The sequence below is a fragment of the Lithohypha guttulata genome, assembly GCF_036872675.1.
Source record: "Lithohypha guttulata strain CCFEE 5908 chromosome Unknown scaffold_3, whole genome shotgun sequence".
NCBI classification, from domain to species: domain Eukaryota; kingdom Fungi; phylum Ascomycota; class Eurotiomycetes; order Chaetothyriales; family Trichomeriaceae; genus Lithohypha; species Lithohypha guttulata.
Window position 1 is genome coordinate 1,031,152 of NW_027042752.1, and position 26,735 is coordinate 1,057,886.

At 49.0% G+C, this 26,735-nt stretch overlaps 10 protein-coding genes across 10 annotated transcripts; 5 read left to right on the forward strand and 5 right to left on the reverse strand.

Annotated features, from left to right (window-relative positions):
• Window positions 1–75: 75 nt before the first annotated feature.
• Window positions 76–3,972, reverse strand: CLU1 (Intracellular distribution of mitochondria; the record flags this gene model as incomplete). Its single annotated transcript, XM_064898509.1, has 2 exons — window positions 76–3,905; window positions 3,957–3,972. The coding sequence occupies 2 exons, from the start codon at window positions 3,970–3,972 to the stop codon at window positions 76–78; spliced, it is 3,846 nt and encodes a 1,281-aa protein (XP_064754466.1).
• A 1,201-nt stretch (window positions 3,973–5,173) lies between these two features.
• LTR64_004163 (uncharacterized protein) lies at window positions 5,174–6,883 on the forward strand (the record flags this gene model as incomplete). Its single annotated transcript, XM_064898510.1, has 1 exon — window positions 5,174–6,883. The coding sequence occupies one exon, from the start codon at window positions 5,174–5,176 to the stop codon at window positions 6,881–6,883; it is 1,710 nt and encodes a 569-aa protein (XP_064754467.1).
• Window positions 6,884–7,414: 531 nt separating this feature from the next.
• LTR64_004164 (uncharacterized protein) lies at window positions 7,415–9,649 on the reverse strand (the record flags this gene model as incomplete). The annotated part of the gene is made up of 1 exon (XM_064898511.1): window positions 7,415–9,649. One exon carries the CDS (start codon window positions 9,647–9,649, stop codon window positions 7,415–7,417), a length of 2,235 nt encoding a protein of 744 aa, XP_064754468.1.
• Window positions 9,650–10,133: 484 nt separating this feature from the next.
• BRE1 (E3 ubiquitin-protein ligase bre1) lies at window positions 10,134–12,314 on the forward strand (the record flags this gene model as incomplete). Its single annotated transcript, XM_064898512.1, has 2 exons — window positions 10,134–10,265; window positions 10,332–12,314. The coding sequence occupies 2 exons, from the start codon at window positions 10,134–10,136 to the stop codon at window positions 12,312–12,314; spliced, it is 2,115 nt and encodes a 704-aa protein (XP_064754469.1).
• A 373-nt stretch (window positions 12,315–12,687) lies between these two features.
• On the reverse strand, window positions 12,688–13,791 carry ADI1_2 (1,2-dihydroxy-3-keto-5-methylthiopentene dioxygenase; the record flags this gene model as incomplete). Its single annotated transcript, XM_064898513.1, has 2 exons — window positions 12,688–13,536; window positions 13,585–13,791. The coding sequence occupies 2 exons, from the start codon at window positions 13,789–13,791 to the stop codon at window positions 12,688–12,690; spliced, it is 1,056 nt and encodes a 351-aa protein (XP_064754470.1).
• Window positions 13,792–14,337: 546 nt separating this feature from the next.
• LTR64_004167 (uncharacterized protein) lies at window positions 14,338–16,595 on the forward strand (the record flags this gene model as incomplete). The annotated part of the gene is made up of 2 exons (XM_064898514.1): window positions 14,338–15,121; window positions 15,172–16,595. The coding sequence occupies 2 exons, from the start codon at window positions 14,338–14,340 to the stop codon at window positions 16,593–16,595; spliced, it is 2,208 nt and encodes a 735-aa protein (XP_064754471.1).
• A 2,219-nt stretch (window positions 16,596–18,814) lies between these two features.
• Window positions 18,815–19,216, reverse strand: LTR64_004168 (uncharacterized protein; the record flags this gene model as incomplete). The annotated part of the gene is made up of 1 exon (XM_064898515.1): window positions 18,815–19,216. One exon carries the CDS (start codon window positions 19,214–19,216, stop codon window positions 18,815–18,817), a length of 402 nt encoding a protein of 133 aa, XP_064754472.1.
• Window positions 19,217–20,470: 1,254 nt separating this feature from the next.
• LTR64_004169 (uncharacterized protein) lies at window positions 20,471–21,832 on the reverse strand (the record flags this gene model as incomplete). Its single annotated transcript, XM_064898516.1, has 1 exon — window positions 20,471–21,832. The coding sequence occupies one exon, from the start codon at window positions 21,830–21,832 to the stop codon at window positions 20,471–20,473; it is 1,362 nt and encodes a 453-aa protein (XP_064754473.1).
• A 1,262-nt stretch (window positions 21,833–23,094) lies between these two features.
• Window positions 23,095–23,532, forward strand: LTR64_004170 (uncharacterized protein; the record flags this gene model as incomplete). Its single annotated transcript, XM_064898517.1, has 1 exon — window positions 23,095–23,532. The coding sequence occupies one exon, from the start codon at window positions 23,095–23,097 to the stop codon at window positions 23,530–23,532; it is 438 nt and encodes a 145-aa protein (XP_064754474.1).
• Window positions 23,533–24,368: 836 nt separating this feature from the next.
• On the forward strand, window positions 24,369–25,835 carry LTR64_004171 (uncharacterized protein; the record flags this gene model as incomplete). The annotated part of the gene is made up of 1 exon (XM_064898518.1): window positions 24,369–25,835. The coding sequence occupies one exon, from the start codon at window positions 24,369–24,371 to the stop codon at window positions 25,833–25,835; it is 1,467 nt and encodes a 488-aa protein (XP_064754475.1).
• Between the last annotated feature and the right edge of the window lie 900 nt (window positions 25,836–26,735).

Here is a 26,735-nt window from a genome sequence, read left to right on the forward strand (position 1 = left end):
TAAGTTTCGTTCCTCTCGTAGTAGCGTTCCAGATAAGTCGAGCGTCGAATACAGTGTCTCCAATCGGTGCGCTTTCTAAGCCGCACTCTTCCTGCCTCTTGCCTTGGGGTTCATACTCTTTCGCTTGCTCTTCCCTTTTGGACTAGCCATATCTCCGCCTTCAATGAATCTCAACAGCTCATCGATGCTTCTCATGTCTGCTCCATTCGCTGTAGGATTCGTTGTTGTGGAGGAGGTAGCCGATGTGGTCGTGCCATTGTTGGTGGCAGCCTTGGGTGCTGCAGTCGTTGCGTTTTGTGGCTGTAACCTCGTCGCGCCAGGCAGTCGTGGCATCTGCATATATTTGATACCTCGCTTCTCCAAGTATTGAGCTTGTTTTGCGAGATTGACAGCATTCTGAGTCAGCTGTTCGAGCCATGTTTCTGCCTCCTTGGTGTTTCTATCCTCAGCGCCAAGCTCCTCTTTGAAAACACTGTACGCTTCACGCATCTTGTTGACAGCACCTTTCGCGTCACCATCGAGTGCTAGTGCCTGTGCCAACTGGAAAAGAATCGTGGCAGCATTGATGGACTGTTTACCATAGAACTCCTCACAAACCTTGAAGCACGCTTCGAACCAGCGACGAGATTCGGCATACTCTTTCAATGACTGGAACATCACCGCAGCATTGTTCATCGTGGTTATTGAGTCTGGATGATGTGACCCGTAGATCACGTTCCACACATCCAAGGCATGGCGAACATATTTCAGAGCGCGCTTTGTGTTGCCAACGTGGTGCTCAAAGAGAGAAAGATTGAGGTAGGCAAGGATGGTGTCATGCGAATCGACTCCCAAAGTTCTTTCTGTGACGATGACTGCCTTTCGCGCTAGTTCAACTGCTGCCTCTTTCTCTTCGATCTGATAGTAGATTGTAGACAACGAATGGTACATTTTCGCGACCTCAGGATGCAATATGCCATAGATCTGCTCATGTAGCGAAAGTGATTCAAGCACGAGTTCTTGACCGAGTTGTTTCTGACCTTGAGCCAGGGAGATTTTGCCAGCTTCAAGCGCTTCCTCTGCTAGCGCACTTTTAGGTGATGCATCCTTGACGATTGGTGTCACGTTCAGGATGTCATCAGGTACGAAGGTGGTTTGCGGCTTCTCCTTTGTCTCGCTATCAGGAGATTCAGACCTTCCACGTGCTTTCTTCGCCTTCTTCTTCTTGTTTTCCTCGTGGTGCACTCCATTGACTGCAGTGCCATTCAAAGCCGGTCTCTCCTGTAAGTCCGTCTTCGTCAATGCAAAGTCTCTAGCGGCAAGTTGAATACCATTCTTCAAGCATATTTCACGCAACAGTTGCAACGGCTTGATTGACATCTGCCACTCGCCAGGCAGATCGTACCTGTACCGCATCCGTACCTGAAGTTCAATGTCTTTGGCAAGCTGGTCTGGTGTCACTTTCTGGAAGGAATAATCTCCATCACTGTAAAAAGATTGTTCTTCTCCAAGCTCAGCTCCTGGTGCGGCATTAACTTCGCGGCCGAGGAGACAGTTGAGTAGATGTGCTATCGCATTAGGAGCAAAAATTGCAGGCAGATGACGAAGGTAGCCGTTTATGATGTGCTTGAAAGCTCGAGCAACCATTTCCTGTAGAGCGACTGTGGCAAAGGCTTTGATTCGTTGTCCCTTCTCCTCTGCTGATTTGGTTAGTAGACCGAGGTACCGAACGTTGATACCACGTTTGTGCAGGAGCTGCGTTAGAGCTACACCGTCCATTGGAAAGCCGACATCGGTTTCGTACAGGTCGTGTATGAGCTCGGGGATAACCTTCTCACGAAGGAAGCTGCAAACTGCTCTGACCTCTTGCTCGTCCTGAAGGTATTCTTCTTTCTCCTCGTCCGTTTGTGGAACTTGTCCACTGCACACATCGGGGTTGATTGTCCAGTCGAATTTGGAAAGGTCGACTCTTTCTTGTTCGGCAGGCTTACTCTCTGTGTCACCTTCCTTCTTCTCCTCACTCTTTTCGTCAATCTTTTCCTCTCCTTCGATCTGCTTCTGATCTGGTTGTGCGGCCTTCTTCTTTTCGACCTCAGCCTTGACGTATTCCTGCATCTTGGTTCTCCAATAAGCTTCTACGAGCTCTGATCTGATTATCGACATTCGGTGCGGATATTTGTTGTCCTGTTCTTCAGCAGCCACTTGCTCCTGCCAAGCGACGTCGAGTGGAGCGATACGGTACAGGTCCAGCACGTATTTCCTGCCATCGGTTCCCAGCAAGCCCTTGGTCTCAACACTACCCTCCAAATCATGTCGTTTGCCTTCCTTATCCCAGACAGCATGTTTCTTGACGTGTAAGGCCTTGGAAAGCTTTTCAAAAACAGGCACAAAAGCAGCATTCTCAGTAACGACGTCTCGGCCCTCAACACCACCATAATCAATTTGATGCTCTCCAGGTTCGCGCTGCTTGAAGATGCCGGGGACTATGCTCTGGCCAACGATTCGTTTGCCAAGATAGTCAACAACAACGGTGCCAGGAGTGAAAAGATCGGGAATGTCAAGCTGGTTGACAGCTTTGACGCCAGTGACGTCCTTACCAACAGCGACCCTCGCAGCTTCGTCACCTCCTTCGCTAGCGAAAGTTTGCACACCGTCGGCACCGAAGGAATAAAAGATGTTGTTGTAGATGAAGATTTGAGCGTCCTTACCCTCGGTCGGGTTTAGAGGAGCAACTTCTCCGCGAGCCACCAAAACAGCACCTCTTGCAGCGGCGTCGTTGTAGTCAGCGAAAAGTTTCGAGGTCAAACGTTCTCTAAAGACGCGGTCTTGAAGTGTTTCTCGAGGCAGTTCCCTCGTGGTCTGAAATTCCTCGTTCCAGTCTCTCAGGTTCTCGGCACCATCTGCACCTCCAAGCAGGAAAGCTTCTTGAGATCTTGTAGGGTCGGACTGATGGTGTTGGGCAGCTGAAGGGTTCAACAACCAAGGGTTCGCGGGAATAGCATTCTGGAAGGGGAAGGTGGTAAGGAGGTCTTTCTGGCCATTAGCCTTTTGTAGCTCGACGAAAGAGGCATTGAATGAGGGTGATAGGAGAGAGATGAGGCCCAGCAGGGAATGTGCGCTGTAGTTCTTAGGAGCAGGCCTCGGGAATGGATCGAACTTGTTACTTGAGGACTTGTTGACAGAGAAACCGGATATGCTAGCAGTGATCTGGTGCTGCTCACCCTCATTGGTGGCCAGGACGAGATATAGCAAGTGACCACGCTGTCGCAGATGATGCGGAGGTGGATTCCACTGGGACACCGACAGACCTTTCACAGTCTTGGGCAATGTATTCTGATCCTTGGGCAGGATGGTGTTGATATCTGGCTTGCTGTCGACATCATAACCAGCAAGTGATCCTTGAGTATCAGCAACCTTCTCTTTCGCAGCCTCAGACGCAGGTGCCGCGCCGAATAGGTCGTCGTGTAAAGACGCACCGGCGCAAATACCATGCAGCTGATCTGAACGGTCGCCGGCAGCGCCGATCAGCTCCCTCATTCTCACGACATGCATGCGAGCCTCTTTCTCAGTATAGGGATCCTCCACCAAAGTGACCTCAGAGTCAGCACCAAGATCTTTGACTTCGGAGAGCTCAACGAAGTCATTGATACGCTCTCCATTGTGCTCAAGATGAAAGCAGGTATACTGGAAAGTGTCTGGAGTCTCGACGATGGATTGACGCAAATCTTGAACTTGCTCCTGGTTGGAAACAGTCAAGGTCAACTTATGGGGTTTGTGAGGTAGCTTGACATGAACCTGAAAGGTGATGGCAGGATTCTCGTGATCATGATCGTGCTCATGCTCATGCTCGTGATGATGGTCTGAACCATGCTCATGTTGCTCGTGCTCGTCCGCACCATTAGGTAATTGCTTCTCGCTTATGTCACCTGTCAATTCATCAGTAAGACGATTCAAACATCAGCATGAATGACGGATACCATTTGGAGCAGCCATTAGTTTCGGAAGTGAAGAGTCGACAATAAAAGTAGCAATACAAAAATCGAACTACTATACAACCAGCGAGAGATTTGGCTGGCTTATTAACAGCTCAAATGAATGTGGTCAGGATTTAGAATACAAGGAAGGTAAATATGGGATGTACTGTACAATGTGGTTTAGGAGAATGATGGACAAGAGGAAGATGTGCTGGAGAGTCACTTTTCGAGAAGCAGTAGCAGAGCATGCGAGCATTCAGAAACATAATTCTCATGTCCATTCAGCCAATAACGTGAATCTGGCGGAGACAAGAAGCTCCAAAACTTTGCTTACTGCCGCAGATTTGCTTCGGGTCATGTCGGCAGTAACGACCCTGCTACTAGTAACAAAGTAGTCCTTTAAAGCTGATCTTCAGCACCGTATAGCGATGACATACTTCTCTAGCAACTCGTGATGATGACGAGTGCGTATCGAATCTTTAGGTGTCACACTCAGCAAGCAAGATCCAAATGAGGACTGGGACGTGCCATAATCAAAGAGGTGATCGGTCTATTAATGAGCAGCGGACCCATGAGCAGCATATCCGTCCAGGACCACAACTAAACGATCTGGCTCTCGAACAACAGGTTTATCAGTGCGATGAATAGTTATTGGTTTGGGAACGAAGATACAGTATTGGTAGCATTGGCCGACCAGCATTTTTGCACAGGAGACACCTTCGAGCAATACTGTGTAGTAATGTGAGGCTGCATTCTAAACGCCACAGTGGCTGAACCACTGACACCCCTGGAAATGGATAGTCTCGGCTGCCAAGAAAGCCTCCCTTTGGTTCGAACAGCACTGATCCTCATCTTTCGGCTGTCGTGTTGACCTCCTCTGAGACGACTAGTAATTCGGAGGTACTCTTTGGCGTTCATTCGTGTCGCATTTTCTTTGGCAGCTTCTCTTCAGTCGTCACCCTTTCTCCCTGTAATGTGCTAATACTGCCAATGAGGCAACATTACTAGTAATCCACGGTTTTATTCTCTCAAAAGCTCATCCCCTTACAGCCAGCCATCTGCTTCACATTCACGCGTCTTACAAGCCGAAGTATACACAACCTCTCTAGCCTGATTCTGGTTTGGTTGTTTCCTTTGCGACTGGTAGTTCGGCGATTTGCGGTGTGTATACACTGTCTACCCCCTCTGCCCCTGGGCTTGGCGTAACTCTTCAGCGTACCATGAACGCAATTCGACCTTTGGCAAGAAGTCGCGTTAGATGTCGTCATGTCTTCTGGCAGCAGCGACCGCTTTCCTCCAGTCAGCAACATCAACAATATCAGAATCCAAATCCAGATCCATCACCTAGTGTAGGCCCTGACCATGCAGATACTGGTGATGGGAAGAGCCAACATGGCTGGCGAGATACCGCTTTCAAAATGTTCGAGTCGGCCGCAACCACTTTCGCTTCCATTGCTGTACTTGGTGCGGCAGGCTACGGCTATCACCTGTACTACAAAAGTCTTGTGCTCCGGAAAATGGATATAGCATTCGCTCCGGGTGACCCTGTCCTAGACCTGGCAGGCCCAACACCTTCATCAAAGGATAAAGACATTCAGGATGGTGACGTTGAGAAGGATGCTGGCAGTGCGTGGTTCCAACAACCTGAACAGAGCACTATCGATGCCATAATGTCTGGCAGAAAGCGTGGCAGGTATTACCTACTGGTGGGTGAAAAGGGTACAGGTAAATCCAGCATGATAATTGAGGGTATGCGCAAGGTCGATGGCTACGGTGTCTCAATGCTCGATGCTCACGCCGACCTTGAGATCTTCCGTCTTCGCCTTGGCAAAGCTCTCAACTACGAATTTCACGAAGACTACATTGGCAGTTTGTTCTCCGTTCGTGGCCCTCGTGACACTACCGCTCTTCTAGATATCGAGCGCGCCTTCAACAAACTTGAGAAGATCGCAATGCGCCGCCGAAAGCAGAAGCGCGCTCCAATGGTCTTGGTCATAAATGCTACCCATCTCATTCGCGATGATAACGATGGTCGCGACCTGCTAGAACTGGTTCAGCAGCGTGCTGAACAATGGGCAGCCTCGAACTTGGTTACAGTCGTCCTGAATAGTGACGATTATTGGGTCTACGAACGCCTCAAATCTTACGCAACTCGTATGGAGGTCATCACAGTCCGCGACCTTCCCAAGAAAGATGCTCTCGCCGCACTGAGCGTCTATCGTGCTAAGTACTTTCCTTCAAAGGCTCCAGCTACACCTGAAGAGCTTGACAACATCTACGACCTTGTCGGCGGCCGTATAAACTTCCTCAGTCGAGTTGCCAAATCCGAACACATGGACAGAATGGCCAAGACCATCCACAATAATGAGAAAACCTGGTTCCTCAATCGTTGCGGCATCCTCGGTGAATCCATGGACGACGATGTGATGGACCAGCAGAAGTTTGCATCGTGCGCCATGGTGCTGGCGCGGGCTCTCGTCGAAGAATCGAAAAAGATGGAGACAATTTACGACCCAGAAATCGGCCACATCCTACCCTCATTTCCTTTATACAAAGCTCGCCAAATCATGACCCGAGCAGATTTCATACAGCAATACGATCACGACAATATCTTCACCATTGACTCGAACGCGAACGTACGTGCCGACAGCGTACCTATGATGAACGCCTTTAAGGAAATTTGCGCCGAGCCGGGCTTCGATAAATACCTTGAGGATACGCTGGACCGTATTTCTGCTATCGAGAGTATCGGCAGAACCAGAGAGTTGACGTTCAAGGATCTCTGGATTGAACAGCAGAATGAGATGAGAGGAGCATACGAGACGATACACAAGGATGCACGGGGACGAGAGGTTGGGAGGACGGAGTTTAGGGTCAAGCCGGATCCACCGAAAGAGGAGGACGAGGACGAGGACGACGACAAGAAGTAACAAAAGGCGAAATGTGGACATACCTCAAATTATACGCTCACTTGTGGAAACACCACGAAATGCAAGGCGCCACCTCAAGGATATGTAGCTAAGTACAAGCAGATACATCCTATGTTGTAATATCCGACTGACAAACAACTCTGGCGTGCTCGAGAGCAGAAGTATCCAGCAAGAAAACTTGTTCTGAATCATGAGATTGTATTGGTGAAACAGGTTGCTACTATTAAGCGAAGACGTTCAAACCCCGAAAAGAGTGTTTTATCCCACTCGTCCTGTGGATGCGGAAACAGATGCGATCATGTGTCTGGTGTTGTAGCAGATCCGCTGAGCTCGGAGAGCCACCTGACACGGCCCTCACGGACATAGATGCTGGAGCCTGCGAAGAAAAAAGACAGAGAGAAAGCTGATGAGATTAAGATCTGTTTAGAAGATTTGAGCTAAACACTTGATAGATACCCAAATTCCAGACGAAGGCGCACTTCAAAGTTGTGGTCATGGTACCGAAATACGTAGCTGTTCACGACACGATCCTCAACCTCCTGGAATCGTGATGTCGCCCACGTCACCAAGTCGCTCCTCCACTCCTTCGAAGCTCTTGTTCTTGTTCGCAGCCTGCTTGCCACGCTTCGAAGTAGAAGCTGCCTTCTTGGTCTGCTTCTTCTTACCGGAAGGTTGAGCAGTCTGCCTTCCAGTAGTGGTTGATCCGAGACGACTTCCTGCAGCTGTGCTTTGTCTATCCCGGTCACCAGCCACTAAGCCTGTGCTGGTTGCCTCGGAGACTTCACCATCCGGTCCTTCGATGCTGGGCACTGCAATGTCAGCCTCTCCGTCTGCGTTGGCGGCGTCAGGTCTGTCTTGAGATATGATTCCTTCTTCACGTCTTCTGGCTTCGTCCTCTTCTCGAAGTCGTTTTTCGTCCTCCTCCATCTGTTTGTAGACATCTGCAGCATTGCACCACTCCATGTCAGCAGAGTTGCCATACTCAACTAGGTCGACCTCTTCCCTTTGGTCCAGACATCGCTGAACCCTAGACCAGTGTAGCCGTTCTTCTACGTTGTACTTCAGCTTGACCTGTTTCCGCGTCTTGCCGGGTATCATGTTGCTAATCATTTTGAAGTCTGTCCCGAACATTTTCAACCCCTGATAAAACATTTCCGTAAGCTGATCGTCCCAGCGCTGACCTGCTGGTAGTTGTTGCTTGCTGGCAATGGTATGGCTGTTGACACGTTTGTATATGTCGACATCTTCTAGAATCTTAGCGTCATCAACGGCCTCCAGTTGTTTTTGAGCGTGCTGTATCTGATCGATCTCACGGCTGCTGGCCACGATCACACCATTCTCTATGACCATAGTGCTGGCCACGTTCACATCTGGCCCATCAGTTTGTAATTGCTCGCCGGCATTAGCGCCTGACACGCCTTTTCTTCTGCGGTTCTCATTGGCAGCGACAAGTCGAGCCTGGGCATCCTCTTTCCGCCTACGAAGAATTTCTGGCCAATTTGCTTCGATCTCCTTCTCTTTATCAGATTTCTTGCCAAAGTTGTGACTAGGAGTGCATAGTTGGCTCATCATGGTTGACTCTGGTTCTATCTCATAGTTCTCGGGATCTTCGGGCGTGCGTTGTCGACGTCGTCCACGATTTGGTGTTGGCCCTGGAATACCAAGAACATTGGCCACGACTTGCGCTGCTTGTTGTTGAACCGTCATTGGTGTATTGTTGTTCCTTCTACGTCGTTTTCTAGGTCGGTCAACTGCTGCACCAGAATCGTCAGCGGGAATCGTGGCATCTCCTCGATGGTTGCCAGACGGCGCTCCTGGCTGATTGGTGGTACGCAGTGGATCGATAGAGGCGGATAGTTCTCTTAGCCTGCGTATACCTGTATGAAAGCTATCCAAGGCCTCCTCGGCTTCGGACAGTGGCTCGCATCTACGTGAGACGACAGATGTTGCTCTTCGAGAATTGCTCGTTTGGGCAGGATCTTGATCGGGAGTTTTCGAGGCTTGGGTGCTTGGAGGAGTGGGTGGAATCGTTGGCTGCGCGAGAAGGATGTCAACACTTCCTCGAGGTTGCTGTTTCCGCTTGCTCCTTGGTCGTGTTGTATTGGGAGCAGTGACTGTCGGCAACGGGTTGTTTGTGCTTTCAACCTCTCCTGGCCCGGCCTCTATATGCTCGGCATTAGTCGTCTGCCCACCGATAGCAGCCAGGACTGGAGGTGAGGTATTTTGTGCCTCAGTTGCGCTCAATCGCGACTTCGAAGCATTACGTTCAGGTTTAGACTTCTGCTTGGGCCAATTGGGAACATTGAGGACATCTGGAACATGCGTGTTCTGTTGCGTTGTGGCCTCCTCTATGGGTTCGGCCCTAGTATCTGCTGCAGTATGAGATTGACTGTCACTCTGGGACGACGCGACACTATGCTCTCCATTCTCAGGGTGGATTTGAGGTACTGTCTCAACTAGAGACTCATTCTCATTATGCGCTAACCCTTCTTGAACGTTCAACCGAATTGTAGAGCCATCTTCCTGTCGCTTCGAGGTTTCATCGCCATAAGATCCGGTGCTGGCCGCATCCACTGGATCCTTATCTTGTACTAGCTCTGAAAAAAGAGCAGACGAGCTGTCGGTCTGAGGTAAAGGCGCACTTTTGGTCTGAGGCTGAGGCGTAGGAGCAGAATTTGTGGCCTTGCGGACAATGTTTCGCCTTGGTGCGACTTTCGGGGCGATCGTGCCGCCTGGTTTGCGGATTACCGAGCTGAACGACGACATAGCGAATTGGGTGAAAATTTGTTGTCCACCTCACAGTCAGGCATAGCGGAACACCAGTCTTGAACCACGGGATTTTCTGATATCTGACTGTGTTGAACACATAGCAACGTCTCTCGAAAGTGCAGCTGGATTCTGGCAGGACTTTTGAGGGAAGCACGACCGTGACTCCCCGCAGCGCGACTGCGCAATTCCGCAGGTGTGCGGATCCGGTTAGCGCAGTGAGGCCGCTATCCTTTCTGCCAAGGCTGCGAGTCCTGACTTCTGGTCTGTAAAGTTCTTGCAGACGAATGACAACCTCAAATCTCTTCAATCCCATCACATTCGACACCTACAATATCCATGATTCTCGTATGATTCATCCTCGACTCAATGTCACTAGTGTCTATATGCTTGCTTGGTTTTTACGCTCATAAAAACCGTATTCATGACGGCCGTTCAAGCCCGAGCCCCTTCTTCCCTTCAGTTGCAGTCCAGCCTTATCAAGATGGAAGATCGCAAGCGACCACTCAATGATCATCATGACTCGGTACACCCTAGCAAGAAGCAAGCTACGTCGGCAAATGGCGCTGGCAAAGGTCATCGCGACGACGATATGCCTTGGAAAGACGACCTCGAAGTAAGATATCCATCCTCTTCCTCCTACCTTCCTATCGAGCCGTGGCTGATCCGATATGTTCTTTAGAAATTCCAGAAGGACGCCCTACTTAGACAATTAAATGAGTACAAGCGCGAACGTAAAGACCTTGAGTCTCAAATATCAGATCTGAAAAAGAAGGCACGCGACCACGATGATCACATCAGAACCATCGATGCATGGCTGAAGCAATTAGTCGATGAAGTCAAGGTCTTGATGCCGACTGATGACGACTCGATGGATATCGACGCGGTGCCCTCGTCGCTGCAGTTTACTGATCAAAAAGCCTTTGAACAGCATCTACAAACGCATGCGACAAATATTCAAGTTTTGATAGAGCGGTTGTCCGCGAGAACAAAAGACTTTACGCCTGAGATCTCGGAACTGTATGCAAAGGTCAACCGTCTTTTAGCATCTGAGAAGGAACATTTGGCGGAGCTGGAACGTCTGCGTGCTGACTCATCTGACCTGGACGAACGTTTGCAAAACGCTTCGCTGCGCTACATGCTTGCTGAGAAAAAGCTTGACCGTGCTAAAAGCGTCACTGCAGCTAAGCTAGACAAGGGACTATTACTCGGAGGCATTAACTCATCGAAAGATGACTCGACTGCGGTGAAGCGTGAGGACAGTCAAATGAACGGTGTCTCGGACCATGGCGAAGAAGTTGCCGAGCTCGAGGTTGAGGTTAAGAAAACCACTGCCATTAACGAGAAACAACAAGAACAAATCGCTAAATTAGAGGAGGAAAACGCCAAACTGACTACTCAGCTCACAGAACTAACATCCAAGTCCTCAGTCTTTACAGATGATGATTATTCGAAAACTGAGTTGTATAAACAGCTAAGGTTGCAGCACGATGACGCTGTCAAGAAGCTAAACGATTTGGAGGCTATGACATCGCAGTTGCGTGATGACAACAGCAAACTTCAGTCAGAACGAACAAAACATCAGGACTCGATCGAAGATGAGAACAGAACTGCCCTTTCCGAGAAGGTGGAGAGTCTTAGCCATGCTCAAATGGACCTGGCCCGAATACGCAACCATCGAGACGAAATCCTGGCAGACCAGACCATGAAGAAGGCGGCTCTAGACGAACGAGCAGACTCCCTCAAGAAGCTGAAAGAGCTTACTACTGCTCAGGAGGAACGCATTAAGGCTTTGGAGTCCGAAAATGAACGATTGACTACCCAGACAGGAAGTATAATGGCTGTCTCATCTGAGCTGGACTCGATGAGCCCGGAAGAACTGCGTGGAAAGTATCAAGAGCTCGAGAAGAAGTATTCCTTACTTAATGGCGAGCTTGCCTCCATGTCAAGTGCATATCAGAAGACTCAAAAACTAGCCAATCAGAAAGTGAGCGAGTATACCACACTCGAGGAGAAGATGGTCAGACTGTCTGCTGAGAAGGCCAAAGCTGATCAGAAGTATTTTGGATCCATGAAACTGAAAGAGACTCGAGACATGGAAATTCGAACTCTGAAGATGCAGACCACTAAGTCATCGGAGATTATCGCACAGCTGAAGGAAGCCGAGACAGTGACCAGATCCTTACTTACCAACTTGGAGAAACAGTTGGGAGAGATCAAAGTGGCGCTCACAGCAAAGACAACTGAGTACCAGCTAGCTACGAAACAGAGCACTTCATATGCATCTGACGTTGCACGGCTCAATGCCCAAATCACGGACCTCAAGCAGAACTTATCCGCCAAAGACGCAAAGCTGAACACCACTGCGACCGCCTGCAGATCTGCAGAGGCCGAGGTAGAAGGCCTCAAAGCCGCTTTGGCCACTACACAAAAGAGTTTGGACTCTTGGAAGAACAAAACAGGGCAATCAGACGAGCAGGAATTGCTCCGACAAATTGCTTACTGCACAGTATGTCGGAAGAACCTGAAGAACACCGTCATTAAGAGCTGTGGTCACACGTTCTGTAACGAGTGCGTCGAAAAGGTTGTTCAATTACGTTCTAGGAAATGCCCGAATTGTGGCAAGGCGTTCGGCAGTAGTGATCACCAGAGGATTGTGCTGTGAGTGACTCAATTACACAGTGTACAAAAACAGTTGCGCTGGCACCGCATTGTACCGCTGCCACACGTGAGTTGAGCTTGGATATTCGCTTCAGGAACACCTGCCACAAGCACCAACATATCGATAGACTAAAGCTGTTGGAAAGCGCTTTGTGCTAGCATCGCAGGAGCTGTTCGTGCCGTCACGAATCAGGTACGGCTGCAGGATAGCATGTAGAGAATTTATCCTGTTCCACACGTTCACTAAAGACTAGTATTTTGGTTCGTGACACCAATTGTCAGTCTCATCAGTCAATGTTCATCGAAGTGCCATTAGAGACATTGAAATTCCTGCCATCTTTACCTGACGAAGAAGCTTGTACATCCTTGCCGCTTTCTTAATCTTCGTCGTCATTGTGGTCGTCCTGCTTTTCATCATCAACGCCTTCCATGCCTTCCATACCTTCAATAGGTGGGAAGTGCAATTCCTTCCAATCCTCAATTTCCTCGATGATACTTTTCAATCTGTCTCGAATACTCTCCACGGCGAAAGTGCCGAGCAGTAACCTCAAAGGAGGATAGGAACAGTGACCAAGCTGCCAGACCAGTTCCGCTGCCTTCACCGCACTCGTCGGCTGTTTGTCGCCAATCCACTGCAGCATACGCTGAGCGTGTGACGACGGAGAATCGGGAGTGGCATAATGAGGCGATGGGCGCAGTATGCGGAAATGCTGGAACTTCCTTCCTGAGGCTGTATGTGCATCTTTTGCAGTTTCCTGCCGATATACACCTGGTGAGGCAGATTGAGCATGATCGTCTCGGCGTAAATGGCCTGTGATGACGAGAGTAAGCTTGATATTGAATTGATCCACCTCATGCAACACAGATTCAACAAGTCCTTCCACCGCGTACTTGGTGGCACAATATGGGCCTAGTCCAGGCACACCGAGTGCACCACTTGTACTGCTGAAGATGAGATATCTGCCTGATTCACGCTCTCTGAAATAGCCGACCGAAGATTGGATGATGTTCAGAGTACCCATGAAGTTCGTCTCGAACTGGTTACGAATCTCATACTCATCTTGATCCTCGCAAGAACCGATCACACCGTAGCCATGGCAGATAGCAACAACATCAATATCACCGAAACGACTCAATGCCCTCTCAAATACCTCATCTACAGCTCCTCGTATCCTTACATCACAGAGAAGAGCCTGATAATTGTGCTCTCGGCCAGGATACCAGTCCTGCATAGTGTGAAGACTGTCTTCTAATCTTCTGCCTACAGCACATACTTTGTCACCATGTGCGATAGCCGAATTTGCAAGAGACCGGCCCATATGACCTGATGCTCCAAAGATGAGCCATACTGCATGTTTGACCGGATTGCTTGGTGAAGGTGGATCTGTGCTTGCTGGCAAATGAACGTTCGGGTAGGGACCGCCAGATGAGTGTGGGCGTGCTACATTTTCGATGGGAGAGTCCTTTTTATGATGGGACATGCTTTCAAACGATCTTAACACATCTCAGGTAAGTGGGCGTAAGCCGTGTATACCATACAGCGAAGTCGAAAATTATCCGATGGTGTTATTCAATGTCCAAGCCGATTTCCTCGTCTTTACAATTTCCTTTCATGATTTGGGCACTAAGAATGCTCACCGACCAGTTCTTCGCCGTAGCTCTGCCAATTTTGCTAACTCACTACGTATATATGCTGCCCAGACGAAAAGCTGATCGATCACGCAAAGACATATCCTTCTTTGCAATTCAGACGACCTGACAGTCACTATCTTGATTGATACGTTATCGAGATAAAATCACATTACTTTCACTTTAGAGAATTGAAACGGGCTTGCCCGGCTTGGCAAGCACAACCTGAAACCTGAAAATTGAGGTGCGAATTCGTGAGCACGATGGCCTTCATAGGAGCGTAAAGATGGGCATCTGCAGTCAACCGCTCAATGTTACGAAGCAAATGGTAATGCGGTCTGTCTGACAATACAAGCTCCCGGCACGAGCAGGTGCTCTTGCTGGACGAAACCCACGCTATGGCTCCGCCCGTTGGCGCCCCATCGGCATCTGGCAGCAGCGGCCTGCACAAAGGACCCGCAAAGCTCAGTTCGAGAAAGTTCGCCAGCGATAGGTCCGATAGGCCATCCTACGCAGACCCAGACGATTACTTTTCTACTCCCACAAAAGCCCAGCGTTCCACGGCATATACAACCCCACTGACATTTGTCGATGAAGACGAGGCACTCAAAAAGTCCAAAAGTGTTTCCAGTGCAAAATTGACCAAAGAGAACCTCCAGAATCTCCAGGCAGCTCACGAGGCGAAATTCGTGGATCAACAAGGCACCGATCCGCGATTTGACGACCCCAATTTTCTTGCTTTCATGCGGAAGTCAAAGTCCCGATCTCCAGAAAAGAAAAAGACTGACAAGAAGAAAAACAAAGATTACAACGACCATCCTTTGAATTTACCTCCATCAGAACTAAAGCGTTTGAGCGCCAGGATGGCACGAGACGAGAGGAAAAACTCTGCTACTATGGATGGTGATGTGCCCGATAGTGGAAGCGGTAGTGATGATGCACAAGCCGATGCAGGCACAAATTCGCAACCTGCGACACCGGGCACGAACAATACGCCTGGCGCCTTTCCTTCGTCAGAGAATCTGTCGAATGGCGATCTACGAGAAGATACCAAGTCACCACCTCCACCACCACACAGGATAAGTTCTCAGCCAAAGATGGATCCTGAGGCTGCGAAAGCGGCTGGAAATAAATTCTTCAAAGCAAAAGACTACGGCCGTGCCGTTGTGGAATATTCAAAAGGTATTTGTACGCTTCAAGATCTTTTACAAGTTTTACTAATTCGACTGTAGCTGTTGAGGCTGACCCACAAAACCCCACCTACCTATCGAATAGAGCCGCTGCATACATGTCGGACAATAAGTTTCAGGCAGCGTTAGGAGACTGCCTGCAAGCGAGTCGGATGGATCCTGACAACGACAAGGTTCTGCACAGATTGGCAAGAATTTACACATCGTTGGGAAGACCAGAAGATGCGCTATCTGTATATTCTAGAATACCCAATGCCTCGGCCACCGATACCGGAGCGGCTCGAAAGGCCCAGCACAGTATTGAGATGGCTGAAAAGCAGTTAGATCAGCCTGAGGGAGATGGTAAGATGGCCTTGTGGAACATCGATCAAGCGAAGCAGACACTAGGTTATGGTACTCCAATGCCTAGGCGGTGGCAGACACTCCGAGCTAGAGCAAACTTGAAGATAGGATCTGCAAATGCGCTCGGAGAGGTACAGAGTATCGCACAGACACTAATGCGAGACAACCCTATGGATGCAGAAGCAATGACACTGGCAGGTCGAGCATTCTACCTGAAGGACGATAAGGGTGCTGGAAAGTCAGATTATCAACGAGCAGAAGATTGTTTCCGAAAGGCATTGTCGTTCGATCCAGATATGTCAGAGGCACGTGATTGTTTGCGCATGATGAAAAAGTTGGAAAGAGCAAAGAACGAGGCAAATGACCTATACAAGCGAAGCCAGTGGGAACCTGCAGTCAATGCCTACACCGAGTGCCTCGCTATTGATCCTACTAACAAGATCACCAATGCCAAGATTCTTGGAAACAGAGCTTTGGCGCGATCCAAAATCGAACAATACGAAGAAGCAAAAGCTGATTGCGATGCTGCGCTCAAGCTAGATCCGACATACACAAAAGCCAGAAGGACGAGAGCGAAAGTTACAGGAGAGCTGGGAGACTGGGAGCAAGCAGTCAAGGATCTGAAGGCATTGGCCGAGGACAATCAAGGCGATGCCGAAATTGCAAAAGAACTTCGTAATGCTGAACTCGAATTGAAAAAGTCAAAGCGGAAGGACTGGTACAAGATTCTTGGTGTATCGAAAGAAGCATCCGATAAAGAAATCGAGCGGGCCTACAAGAAGAAGGCAGCGGTATTACATCCCGACAAGACACAAGGTGATAAAGAGAAAGAAGAGCTATTCAAAGACTGCTTGGAAGCTAAGGAAACACTACTTGATCCTCAGAAGCGACAAATTTACGATTCCGGAGCTGACTTGATGGAACCTGGCATGGGTGGATCACCCTTTGGAGGTGGCTTTGGTCATCCTGGTATGGGAGGTGGTGTTCAGATCGACCCCGAAATGCTGTTCAACATGATGGGCGGCATGGGCGGAGGTCGTCAAGGAGGATTTCCAGGTGGGTTTTCTTTTTCGAGTGGTGGGCCAGGAATGGGGGGTGGCAGAGGTGGCTTCCCGTTCGGTTGAGAAAAGAATATCGTCTGCTGAGTGCTCAATGCCCAGCGACGAACCCTGGTTATCTGAACAAAGCAGCTAAGCACACCGAGCTTGACTGGAATGAGCTTGAACAATCAATTTGCACAAAAAGTTTCGAGATTAGCGAGCACGATCAACACGGCCGACAATTTTGAGCACATACAACAAGCACTGCACTGCAGGAGAAGATAGTTTTTGAAAGGGATTGTCTCTTTTGCGAGCAAAATCTACCTATTACCTGATCTGACACGAATAGACGAGCAACGATATACTCTGTATACTTTAGTTACAACAGTACTAGACAAATGCCCGAAACTCTCGGAGCAAGCGGCATGCAAGGCGCAGGTGTGTGTTCGTTGATTGATGGATGGGATGCATATGGCTGGCGTTGCTAGAAGGGAATTTCACGAATATGGTGTCAGCGGTCCGAACTGAACTCGCGAGCGAGGCAAGGACACAAAAATGGAGACGAACAGATTGCCATCACCACTATGACGATATACTATTCCTTGAATTTTGTCCTTGGTATATCTCGACGCAGTGTCTGTCCAGTTTCATGCCTACATGTCCGATCTCTATGCTGTTTGCTGTCACTTTTGCCTGAGTAAAACACTCCCGGTCAAGGGCACAGATTGCGAATTTGTAAACGACTGACTCGCATTGTCAAACTTGAATATCACTCAAGTATCGACAACTAACAAGCCAGGTTCAAAATGGTCCTTAGAAGGCTCTCGTTCACCAGTATACACTGTGTGCTTGCTTGAGATGGCATGGTAGGAATGAGCAGTGTCTTACAAATAAGGTTGAGAAGGACTGCACTGATATGAGATACCTTCGTGATATACTCTACACAGCCTCGACGCACTTTAAAAGCCAAATCGCTATCGTGCGAGTGAAGGCTCCTAAGGAGTGCACACTTACTACCGACTAGGGTGGGCCAGATGCAAGATGTGATATACTGTGAGGTAAAGGAATTTCACCAGCCCAATGCAGTCTTGCACATCGATTGAAAATTGTCTATGGGCAAAATGAGCTTAGCTTGAATCGAGCAGATACTGTAATGTGGCTTTCGTTATGAGGAAAAGCCTGACATTTGTTCAATCTTGTCTCCGTTCGTGTATGAGTTGTGTCAGGACTTCACGATATATGTGGTACGTCCAATATTAAACGAGCTCGCTGTCACGCTCAAGCTTTCTTTGATAAGTAAGCTCTATCGACACTACCATTCCGTTCTTACAGTATGGCAGGTTCCTCATGATCACACCCACCAACGTGCTCTGAAGAACGTAGTTCTGTCTTGGCTACTGTACTCGTACAGCAACATTCACCTGTAGGGCAACCGGGTTTTTCGGCAGTCATTGCTTCTTGTTTGGTATAGTGTGTAGTAGTTGTTCCACATAAGCAGTTACAGTGTCCTGGAGCCCTGACTTCAACCTCCCACCAAAACCCACAACACCTCAGCTCCGCAAACCCGCTTCCTCGCTTCCTTGCTTCCATCGTCATACCGTCACCACGTGGTTACGTCCAGCACAGCACTATACTCCATCCACTTACTTACCTCACATCATGCACCTCGATTAATTTAGAAAAAACAAAAACACAAACATTCCCCCAGCATATGCCAAGCCCTGCATGTTTCGGACAAGAGGTGACCAAGAAAGCCTTGGTATGCAGCTCTGCCAATCGCTGCTTCCGCTAGTACTCGCCAATGTACCCCGCCTCTTGGCGGTTGTGCCGGAAAGAGTATTGTAGCCTCATGGTCAGTCAGTTTGTGCCGTGCGTGAGATTCTAGGCTAAGAATGGAGACACTGGCAGACAGACATGCACAACCCAACGTTGGGGATCGGGCGATCTCCAGGATTTTGGGAAGAAAATTCGGACAGGTACACAGTGTGAATACTGTACGTTTGTTCGTGGGTCAGTATTTCCGCTGGTTGAACGTCTGTTTGTGGAGTCAGATCGACCTAGTAGTGCAACTCTTTCTTACAGTACGTGTGGATTTGGCGAATATCACGAAGCAGGAATGGTAATGGGGAAGCTATGCTATTTTATTGAATTACTCCAGTAATGTATGTGAAGAATTATTTGTCCCGTAGAGCCGGGTGAGGGAAAGCTGTTTCCTGCTGCTGTGCCATGTCATTAGTCGTTACAGAACGATGCTGCTGGTTGTTGCTCATGAATTGTCGTGTCTGATTCTCTGTGCCTGCTGATTACCAGCTCTTCCATCCGCAATCCTTGGTGATATACACTTCCTTTGTGATAGTTTTTTCGTTTACAACGGGAGCTGGAGTGACATAGCTTGTTTTGTATTCTGTTTTTGTCACTTCCTTAGTGACGGGCTTTTCCACTTCCTTGGTGACATATTTTTCGACTTCCTTCGTTTGTGTCTGAGTAACATATTTTTCGACCTCTTTGGTTTGGGTAACAGTCTTGTAATCGGTGACAGTTTTATAATCAGTGACAGTCTTGTAGTCGACAACTTTCTCTGGCACTTTGGTTACAGTGACATATTGTACTTCAGTCTTTGTCTCGCACTTGCCCCAGGCATTCCAATCATCTGTTGGAAGGGCGGCGACGACAGCTGCTAGGGCGAGGACAGCGAGGAACTTCATGTTGTTTGAGAAGTGTATGAGCGAATGAGAAAGCGAATGTGTATGTGTCTGAAAGATTGGACTTTGCTTTCCTCGACTTTGCAACTGAGCTTTGACCTGAGGAGTTTGCTGAGTTGTGCGAGTGCTGACGAGGGTTATATACTTGTTTCTCGTGGTCAGTGAGTCCAGCTGATCAACTTCATCGTTGCACTTGTCCTTGGCGAAGTGCTCAAAGACACTTTCCCGAAACTTGGAGATCTTGCTGTGGAGAGGCCGTGTAGGTACAGGCACAGCTAGTCAAGAAATTGTGCTCTTGGATGGCTCAAACATTGAGTAACAGAAACTGAATGATGCCAATGGGGTTATGCCATGACTGTTGAGGTGTCCAGCCGTACATGGTGACAATATGTGGTTGGTATAACGAATACTCAGTTTGTAGAATCGGGAATGGTTTGCAAGACGGCGTGCAGTAGCAAGGTCGTTCATGGGGACAACTTACAAGGTATGTCTCAGAAACAACAGCACCATGACAAAGAAACTTTTGACTCTGCATAAAAAGCCAAGAAGGCCAAGACTTCCTCGGCTGCTGTTTACACAAGTGATACGATGTTCTTTCGAACCAACAATTCTTGCTACCTAGCGGAGATGGTGATGGCGTGGATGAGAGACCACTTCTTGATGCATCGCAAACTTCGATGTGCTGCAGCATAACAACCTGTTGCTGTTAACAAAATCCTATATTTATAGACCCAAGCATTGCCAAGACACCAGGGCTTACCTAGCCGACCGTTTTTGGTGGGGTAAGACAACTTGTCCTGCTTTTGTGGGGCTGCATCTGCTTGACCACTACACAGAATGGAGGCAGAATCAGCCTGAGGAGTATCGCTCGGCCCGTCAGACACAAACAGTATGCTAGCATGACGATGCTTGAAAGGTTGAGTTGAAGCTCGCAAGCCGGGCACTCCGTCACATACCTTCGTCACTGCCAGCATGCTGTACAGCACAATTAAGAGCAAACGCGCATGCACGCTCTTTCGACAAATTTTCGGCGAGATATCCAGTATGTGTTCTGGCAAATCGGCGAATGTGTTCATGGCAGGTGCGTAGAATCCATAGCGGCTGAGAACGACCTCTTAGTCTCTCATTCTTGTTCTCGTTTGGGCAGCTGTGCTCAAACATGTTCTCGTGTACACAGCTTGGCTCCTCAAGTATGTTCGATCATAATTCTTCCTTCACTAGAAAACTGGATATCAGAAATATTATACAGAGTGGGTTCTATCGGGCATTGGCGTCATCGTCATCAACTTCGTTGTCGTTACCTCTCCTCCGGGTGGAACGTCTTGTAGACCTTGTGCTGTCCACAGCCTGATTTTCCCTCGTTCGGCTGGATTCGGGTCTTTCTGGTAGCTCGTTGCTGCCAAGGACACCATTCGCTTGGTGATCTTCGTTATTGGTGGCAACAGCAGTTCCCAAAGTCCTTGTTAGCCTTCTTTCGAGTTCGTCGCGCTCCATTTTCACAGGTCGTTGTCTTTGCGTCCCCTGAGCTTCTCCATCCTCTTCTTCTCCAGGCTGAGGTGGCAGTTCCAAGCCTTGGCCTGTGCCATCGATGCCGAATCCATAAACGCCGCGTACGAAAGCAGCCACGCCCTTGCGACCGATCTCACGTTTACCTCTAGGCCCCACAACCCACTCCACTATCTCTTCGCCTGTAGAATTGTCTCTTCGCTTGTCGATGTAGCCTTCGCGCATCATTCTTGCCAGTACTTTGTCAATGTTCTCCCCATTTTCATTTCCCATAGGAGCCCATTCTCGAAGGCCAAGACGTGATAGGAAGCGGAGAAGTCTAGTATCAGAGATAGGTTCAGTGACATCTTCCAGCGCTTGAGCCTGAGAGTCCTTATCTGACGAGCCGGATGGTGTATGTATGTAGAGTATCGTGACAATCATAGTGCACAGTGCAGTATAAACAGCCTCGGTATTTGAGTCTGGTGCTCGACTGGGTATCAGAAGCTCTTGCCTAGATTTGTATGCTGTCGGTAACCTGGACACGAGCATCCAGCTCGTGGCACTCAAGATAGAATCTTTCGGCCTAGACCGACCCTGCGTATCAACATCGTCGCCGTCGAGCTCTTTTTGTGCCTTTGACTTCTGTGTTGCAGTTTGTGTGGCCTTTTGACTTACAGCTTTTCTGCGGTCATTCAGACCTGTACGCTCACGAGTTGGTAAATCGACGAGCTCCATTCCGAACACATTGCGTAGGGTCTTTTGTGCTCCGTTGAACACAAGGCGAAAGTTTCCCCGGATACTTGCACTTCCACCATCACTCTTGAGGATTTTGGCATTGATATCTGCTCGTCGAAGAGGTTGTCGAGCGTACTCTGATGCTAGAGCCAAACGTACAAGTTTCTTGATCATGTTACCCGCTAGTGTCTGGCTGTCGCCACCTTCGTTGTCTGAGATGTTTGCATGCTCGACGTCAGATCCCGATACATTAGATGCAGGTGTAGATCGTGGTCTATGTCTCTGGGATTGTGCCTGTGTTGGGCGAGGTGGTGGTCTTTCTGGTAAAACGTCCTCGGGATCCGAATCCTCATCGCGTGAGATGACCTCTGCACGCCTTTTGAGCGTGCGCGGCATGCTGACTTAGTAGATATTCTACTTCTATCGTGTCTTGTAGACAATCATTCCCACTGGCAGTGCAGATGCACTAGTCGGTATTAACGCGACGCGTTGGGACGTAACAGGACGCGACTTGATAGTGATGATCGGGAACATGCCTCGATAACATGATATCTAGGTGTCCGCTGCGGCCAAAAGCGTAATATCACTAATTACACGCAAACGTGCGGCAGGTGCAGGTCCATCCAACGAGCCTTGTCACCCTTGCTTCTAGGCTCGAACCCTTCTATACCAATACTTCCAGCAATGATGCTCTGTTCGTCTCCGAGTCTCTGTAGTGGGGCTAGATGGCATTGCCATGATGGCTGGCCGTGTAGCTAATATCCAGCACTTTCTGCCTAGGCTACCAGTCGTCTTCCTTGCCCACGTTTGCAGGTCAGCATAAAGTACCTAGAAGGCTGAAATGAAAATATGCTAGCTGACTTCATATAGCGTTACAGCGTTCGTTTTGATGTACTATTTGGTCGGGGGCGATTTGTCAGAATCTACAGGTCAGCAATACTAGACATGCGACTTTCGGTGTGGCTACACAATCTATTCTCAAACGCGATAAAGTGCCCGCTGAAGAAGGCAAGCCTTACTTCAGTTTAATCAAAATCTAGTCCGTGATATGCTGAGTTCGAGACAAACAATCTGCTGGTGTGTCTCAGCAACCGAAACGGCCGCTAGGGTGATATTGATAGCAGAAGCTTCCGTTCTTGAACACAAGCAACGTAAGGCTGGACTAAGAAGATGATTCCGGATGTTGGTGTCTGTCAGCAGATACGAGTTGGAGATTCCCCCAGACACTGGTTTGCCGAGTTTGCCGGATTTACTCTTACGACTTTCTTAGGGATTGATCCTTCAGTTCGTGCTTGCGATGCTACTCAACCATATCGTGAAGCGCAGCCCGCATCCTCCCCAGAATATCATGGCCAGCCCAGCGTGTTACAACTTGGATTCGTGACAGTACTCATCACCCCAGCAAATTCTTAGCAGGACCTCATCCTCGCCTAAGGAAAACCCCTGAAATTTGGAAGCCTGAAACTTGGTCAAACTGGCCTATGACGTCAAACACAATGACTTCACATCCCGTGCCCAGCGACCATAGAGAAGGATGTCAGATCAGATAAAGCTAATTAAGACAGTATCGATCGAGAGGGTCTTCCGTTCCTTCTTGAATTCCCACGTTCCGACACCTGAAAGCCGACAGCCATTCAACTTGAAAGCCCAAACTAAACATGTCGAAAAGCCAAACTGCTAAAAGCACGACGACGCCTGAGTCGATGTTCTCACGCTCGACAGCGGCTCTGACCACGCCCTCTGCGCCAAAACCGAATGGGAACTATAGTCATGTCGTCCGTAGCGGCAACAACCTACATCTGTGCGGCCTGGTCGGCGATGATCCAACAACAGGCAAGATCATTCACCAGAAAACCGAAGGCCAAACCAAGCAGATTATGCGCAACATTAGCGCATGTCTCGAGGCAGCTGGATCGAATCTTGACAAGATCGTTAGTCGGCGAGTGTACTTAATCGACATGAATGACTTTCGCGCTGTAGACAGGATATGGGGAGAACTGGTAAAGGCTCCTCATCCTGTCAGTACTTGCGTGGGTGTTACTGCCCTGTCCAAGGAAGGTGCGAGGATAGAGATCGAGGTTATCGCGGAGGCTTAAAGGGGGGCTAGAGATATATGTTTGTAAAGGAAGGACTTCCGGGTTAAAAACAAGATTCGGTAGAGCGGACAAAGGTTGACAGGATAGCACTTCTCGCCGTGATGCGATGGTAACAATGGCGTTTTAGGGGAGGCTGGGTCAATTTCGTAGACAATAAATCAATCACTACCGTTATATTCCTTGTCGCACCTCACCAAGACCACGTATTCCGATTGAGATATGCTCTGGGCTGAGAATGCACCCAGACTTGTGATGTTGAGAAGCAAAGCTTTGAGCTTTTAGAGTTGACTGTTTCTCTTTCTGTGTCATAATTCCTACCCACGATTCGGGAAAGATCGACATCCATGCAACGCGTGACATCCTTTGAGATGTCGGTCTCCTGCAGACGGAAGAGAGCCAGCATGAGTGCTGTCGGGCAGAGATCCGACCAGATATTGGTGAGCTCGAGACAGACGCTCTGCATAGTTACACCAGAGAGTCTCCATGATAGAAGCTGCCGAGGCTTTTGGGACATTTCGCCTCTTTTCAAATAACTTCTGGGCGTCTGTTGATCTCCGTTAAAGTCGGCCACTATGCTCACCCAAGACTTTTGTTATCCATCGAAGTGTGGTGACGACAATATACACGACTGTACGAATATGCTGTGGTAATTGCTGGCATGTGAACGGATTTTACAATGGCGTCCACGCGACACTCCTGCAAGAGCCTTGGCCTTCTCCAGGACCTGAATAGGTGGAAGCCAACTCACTGTGCTCACCCGTCCTTCTTAGAGAACAACGTGAAGCATTCACATCCCGTTCTTGCCTTTTGACCTAGCAAGCAGGTCACTGTCGACGATGGATATTTCTCCATGGACTCTTGCGAAGCTCCTTATACCTCAGATCCCACGAATCTTGAAACTAGCAATCTACAATCGGCTAGGCTTATCACCTTGCGCAGATGAGCAGGACCCACGTACCGAGATTGTGGTCTCGATAATCAAGAGCACACTTACAGGCAAGAAACCCCTGAGTGTCATTCAGCAAGCGGGCCTCAAAGATCCTGGGATTAAGGGCCAACTGTGGATTGCGACGGCATGCTGTCCTGCACCTGACAATGAGATTCGTGATGCCGTGATTCGATCTGTCAAAGAGCTGGGCGATGGTACTGAGCAATACGATTTACCTACAACAACGGATGTGGAAGGTGAATGGACAGGACATAGGAGTGGTGTTGACAAGAAGACGCCTCGACCGAACTTGGCTGGTGGTGAGAAAGAGCACTACGCAAACCTGATGAAAGAAGTCACAAGTCCTGTAACCATATTGTATTTCCATGGCGGGGCTTATTTCTTGATGGACCCGATCAGTCACCGAGCAGTTACGAGCGCACTGGCAAAGAAGACTGGTGGCAGATGTTTTTCAGTGCGGTACAGATTGGCGCCACAGACGCCTTTCCCTGGTCAATTGGTCGATGCACTGACCGCATATCTGTATCTTCTTGCGCCGCCTGAGGGTGCTTTCCACGAACCTGTGCAGGCAAAGAATATTGTGTTTTCTGGAGACAGTGCTGGTGGTCATCTAAGTTTTGGTCTTGTGCTGCTGATTCTTACACTGCAGAGAGCAGGCGTGACCAGTATCAAGTTTCATGGCAAGGAAGTGCCGCTCGAACTGCCAGCTGGTGTCGCAGGTAACTCGCCCTGGGTGGACGTTCTGAGAAGTTTGCCCAGCGTAACAACGAACGCAAAGTACGACTATCTGGATCCTCCTAGCCCAACCGGTCTACCACTAAAGCCTTTACCAGAGGACGAGATCTGGCCTACCAAGCCACCCAGAGCCGAGATCTTCTGTAGAGCCAGTACATTGACACATCCACTGTGTTCGCCTCTTGCTGCAATGCCGGAACATTGGAAAGGTGCACCACCTGTATTCATATGTCTAGGTAACGAAGGATTGGAAGATGAGATTACTGTTTTCGCAAGAAGGCTATATCAGGCTGGGGTTAAACTCGAATTTGTTGGCTACGAAGGACAACCACATTGCTTTGCCATGATTTTCCCGACGACTGCGGCTGGTTCGGACTGTATGAATCGATGGGCAGCCTTTGTGAAACGGGCTGTGGGGGGTGTTGCTGAGCGTACCGATACTGGAAGATGGGGGAAAGCAAAATCGAACCCTATGCAGTGGAGAGAAGTCAAGCTCGGCGAGATGGGTGTGAGTGATGATATGGTGAAGAGTAGGATGGATGAGATGAAGGCTTACGGAACAGAAAGGGAAGAGAATTGGCGGAGAGAATACGAGAAGACTGGGCGAGCGCGATTGTAATGGTCTCAAGAGAGTCCCATTTCGACGTAGACAATACCATACAACACCTGCTCTAGACTGGGTTCGGAAACAGCTCATGAGAAAAGCTTTTGCGAGGACGATACTACATCCGTATCAGCAATTATCAAGCGCAGCTACTGGTAAGTCTCTTGTAGTACTGTTGGATATGAGACAATACGAGCATTAACGCAAGGGTGTCAAGCATTACGTTGTATTCAGTGCTGGCAGCTTGGGTATCACTCTCTGCGGATAGTCTCCGAGCGGGACATCGAGGAGACACTTGAGTATGGGTTTGGAGTGGCAAAAGCTGTGATTGCTACAGGCAGCCCTGCGTTGCTGTGCAAACAGTAAGTTGTTCTCTTTCCCAAGATGTTACTCTTTATCAGACCCACCCAGTTCTTCATGGCGAGCTTGCGGGACGGCCAGCAGGTCACCCAGACTACGATTTCCACCCGAAAGCTCCTTCACCTGTGCAAATCTATACAGAAGCCATAAACTTGAAGGCAGCGCAAGATCGCGCCTGCCACGAACGCTTGTTTTGTTTGCACTTTCGCCGGCACTTTCGAACTCTTGAATGCTCACAATCTGATTGCTGTCACTCTGGTTACGTTTCCACCTGACAAGGTGTGTTTCTCTACATTCTCCCAACGCATCTCGATCGAGGACAACGCGCAAGACTTTCTCAAGCTTTCACCTTTCTACTGTCGAGCCAGCCCTTGCTTCCGTAACGCTCACAACTATGGTCGCACCAAAAGATTACAGTTCGCAACTCGATGCAATCACCCGTATCGAGGGCGGGCTTAGAGAGTTCCCTAGAATACTACGAGATGAACTAAGGAACCATCTCTCTAGAGGTGGTGGTGGAGATTTCTGTTGTAATAGGTGGAAGGACGGCCATAC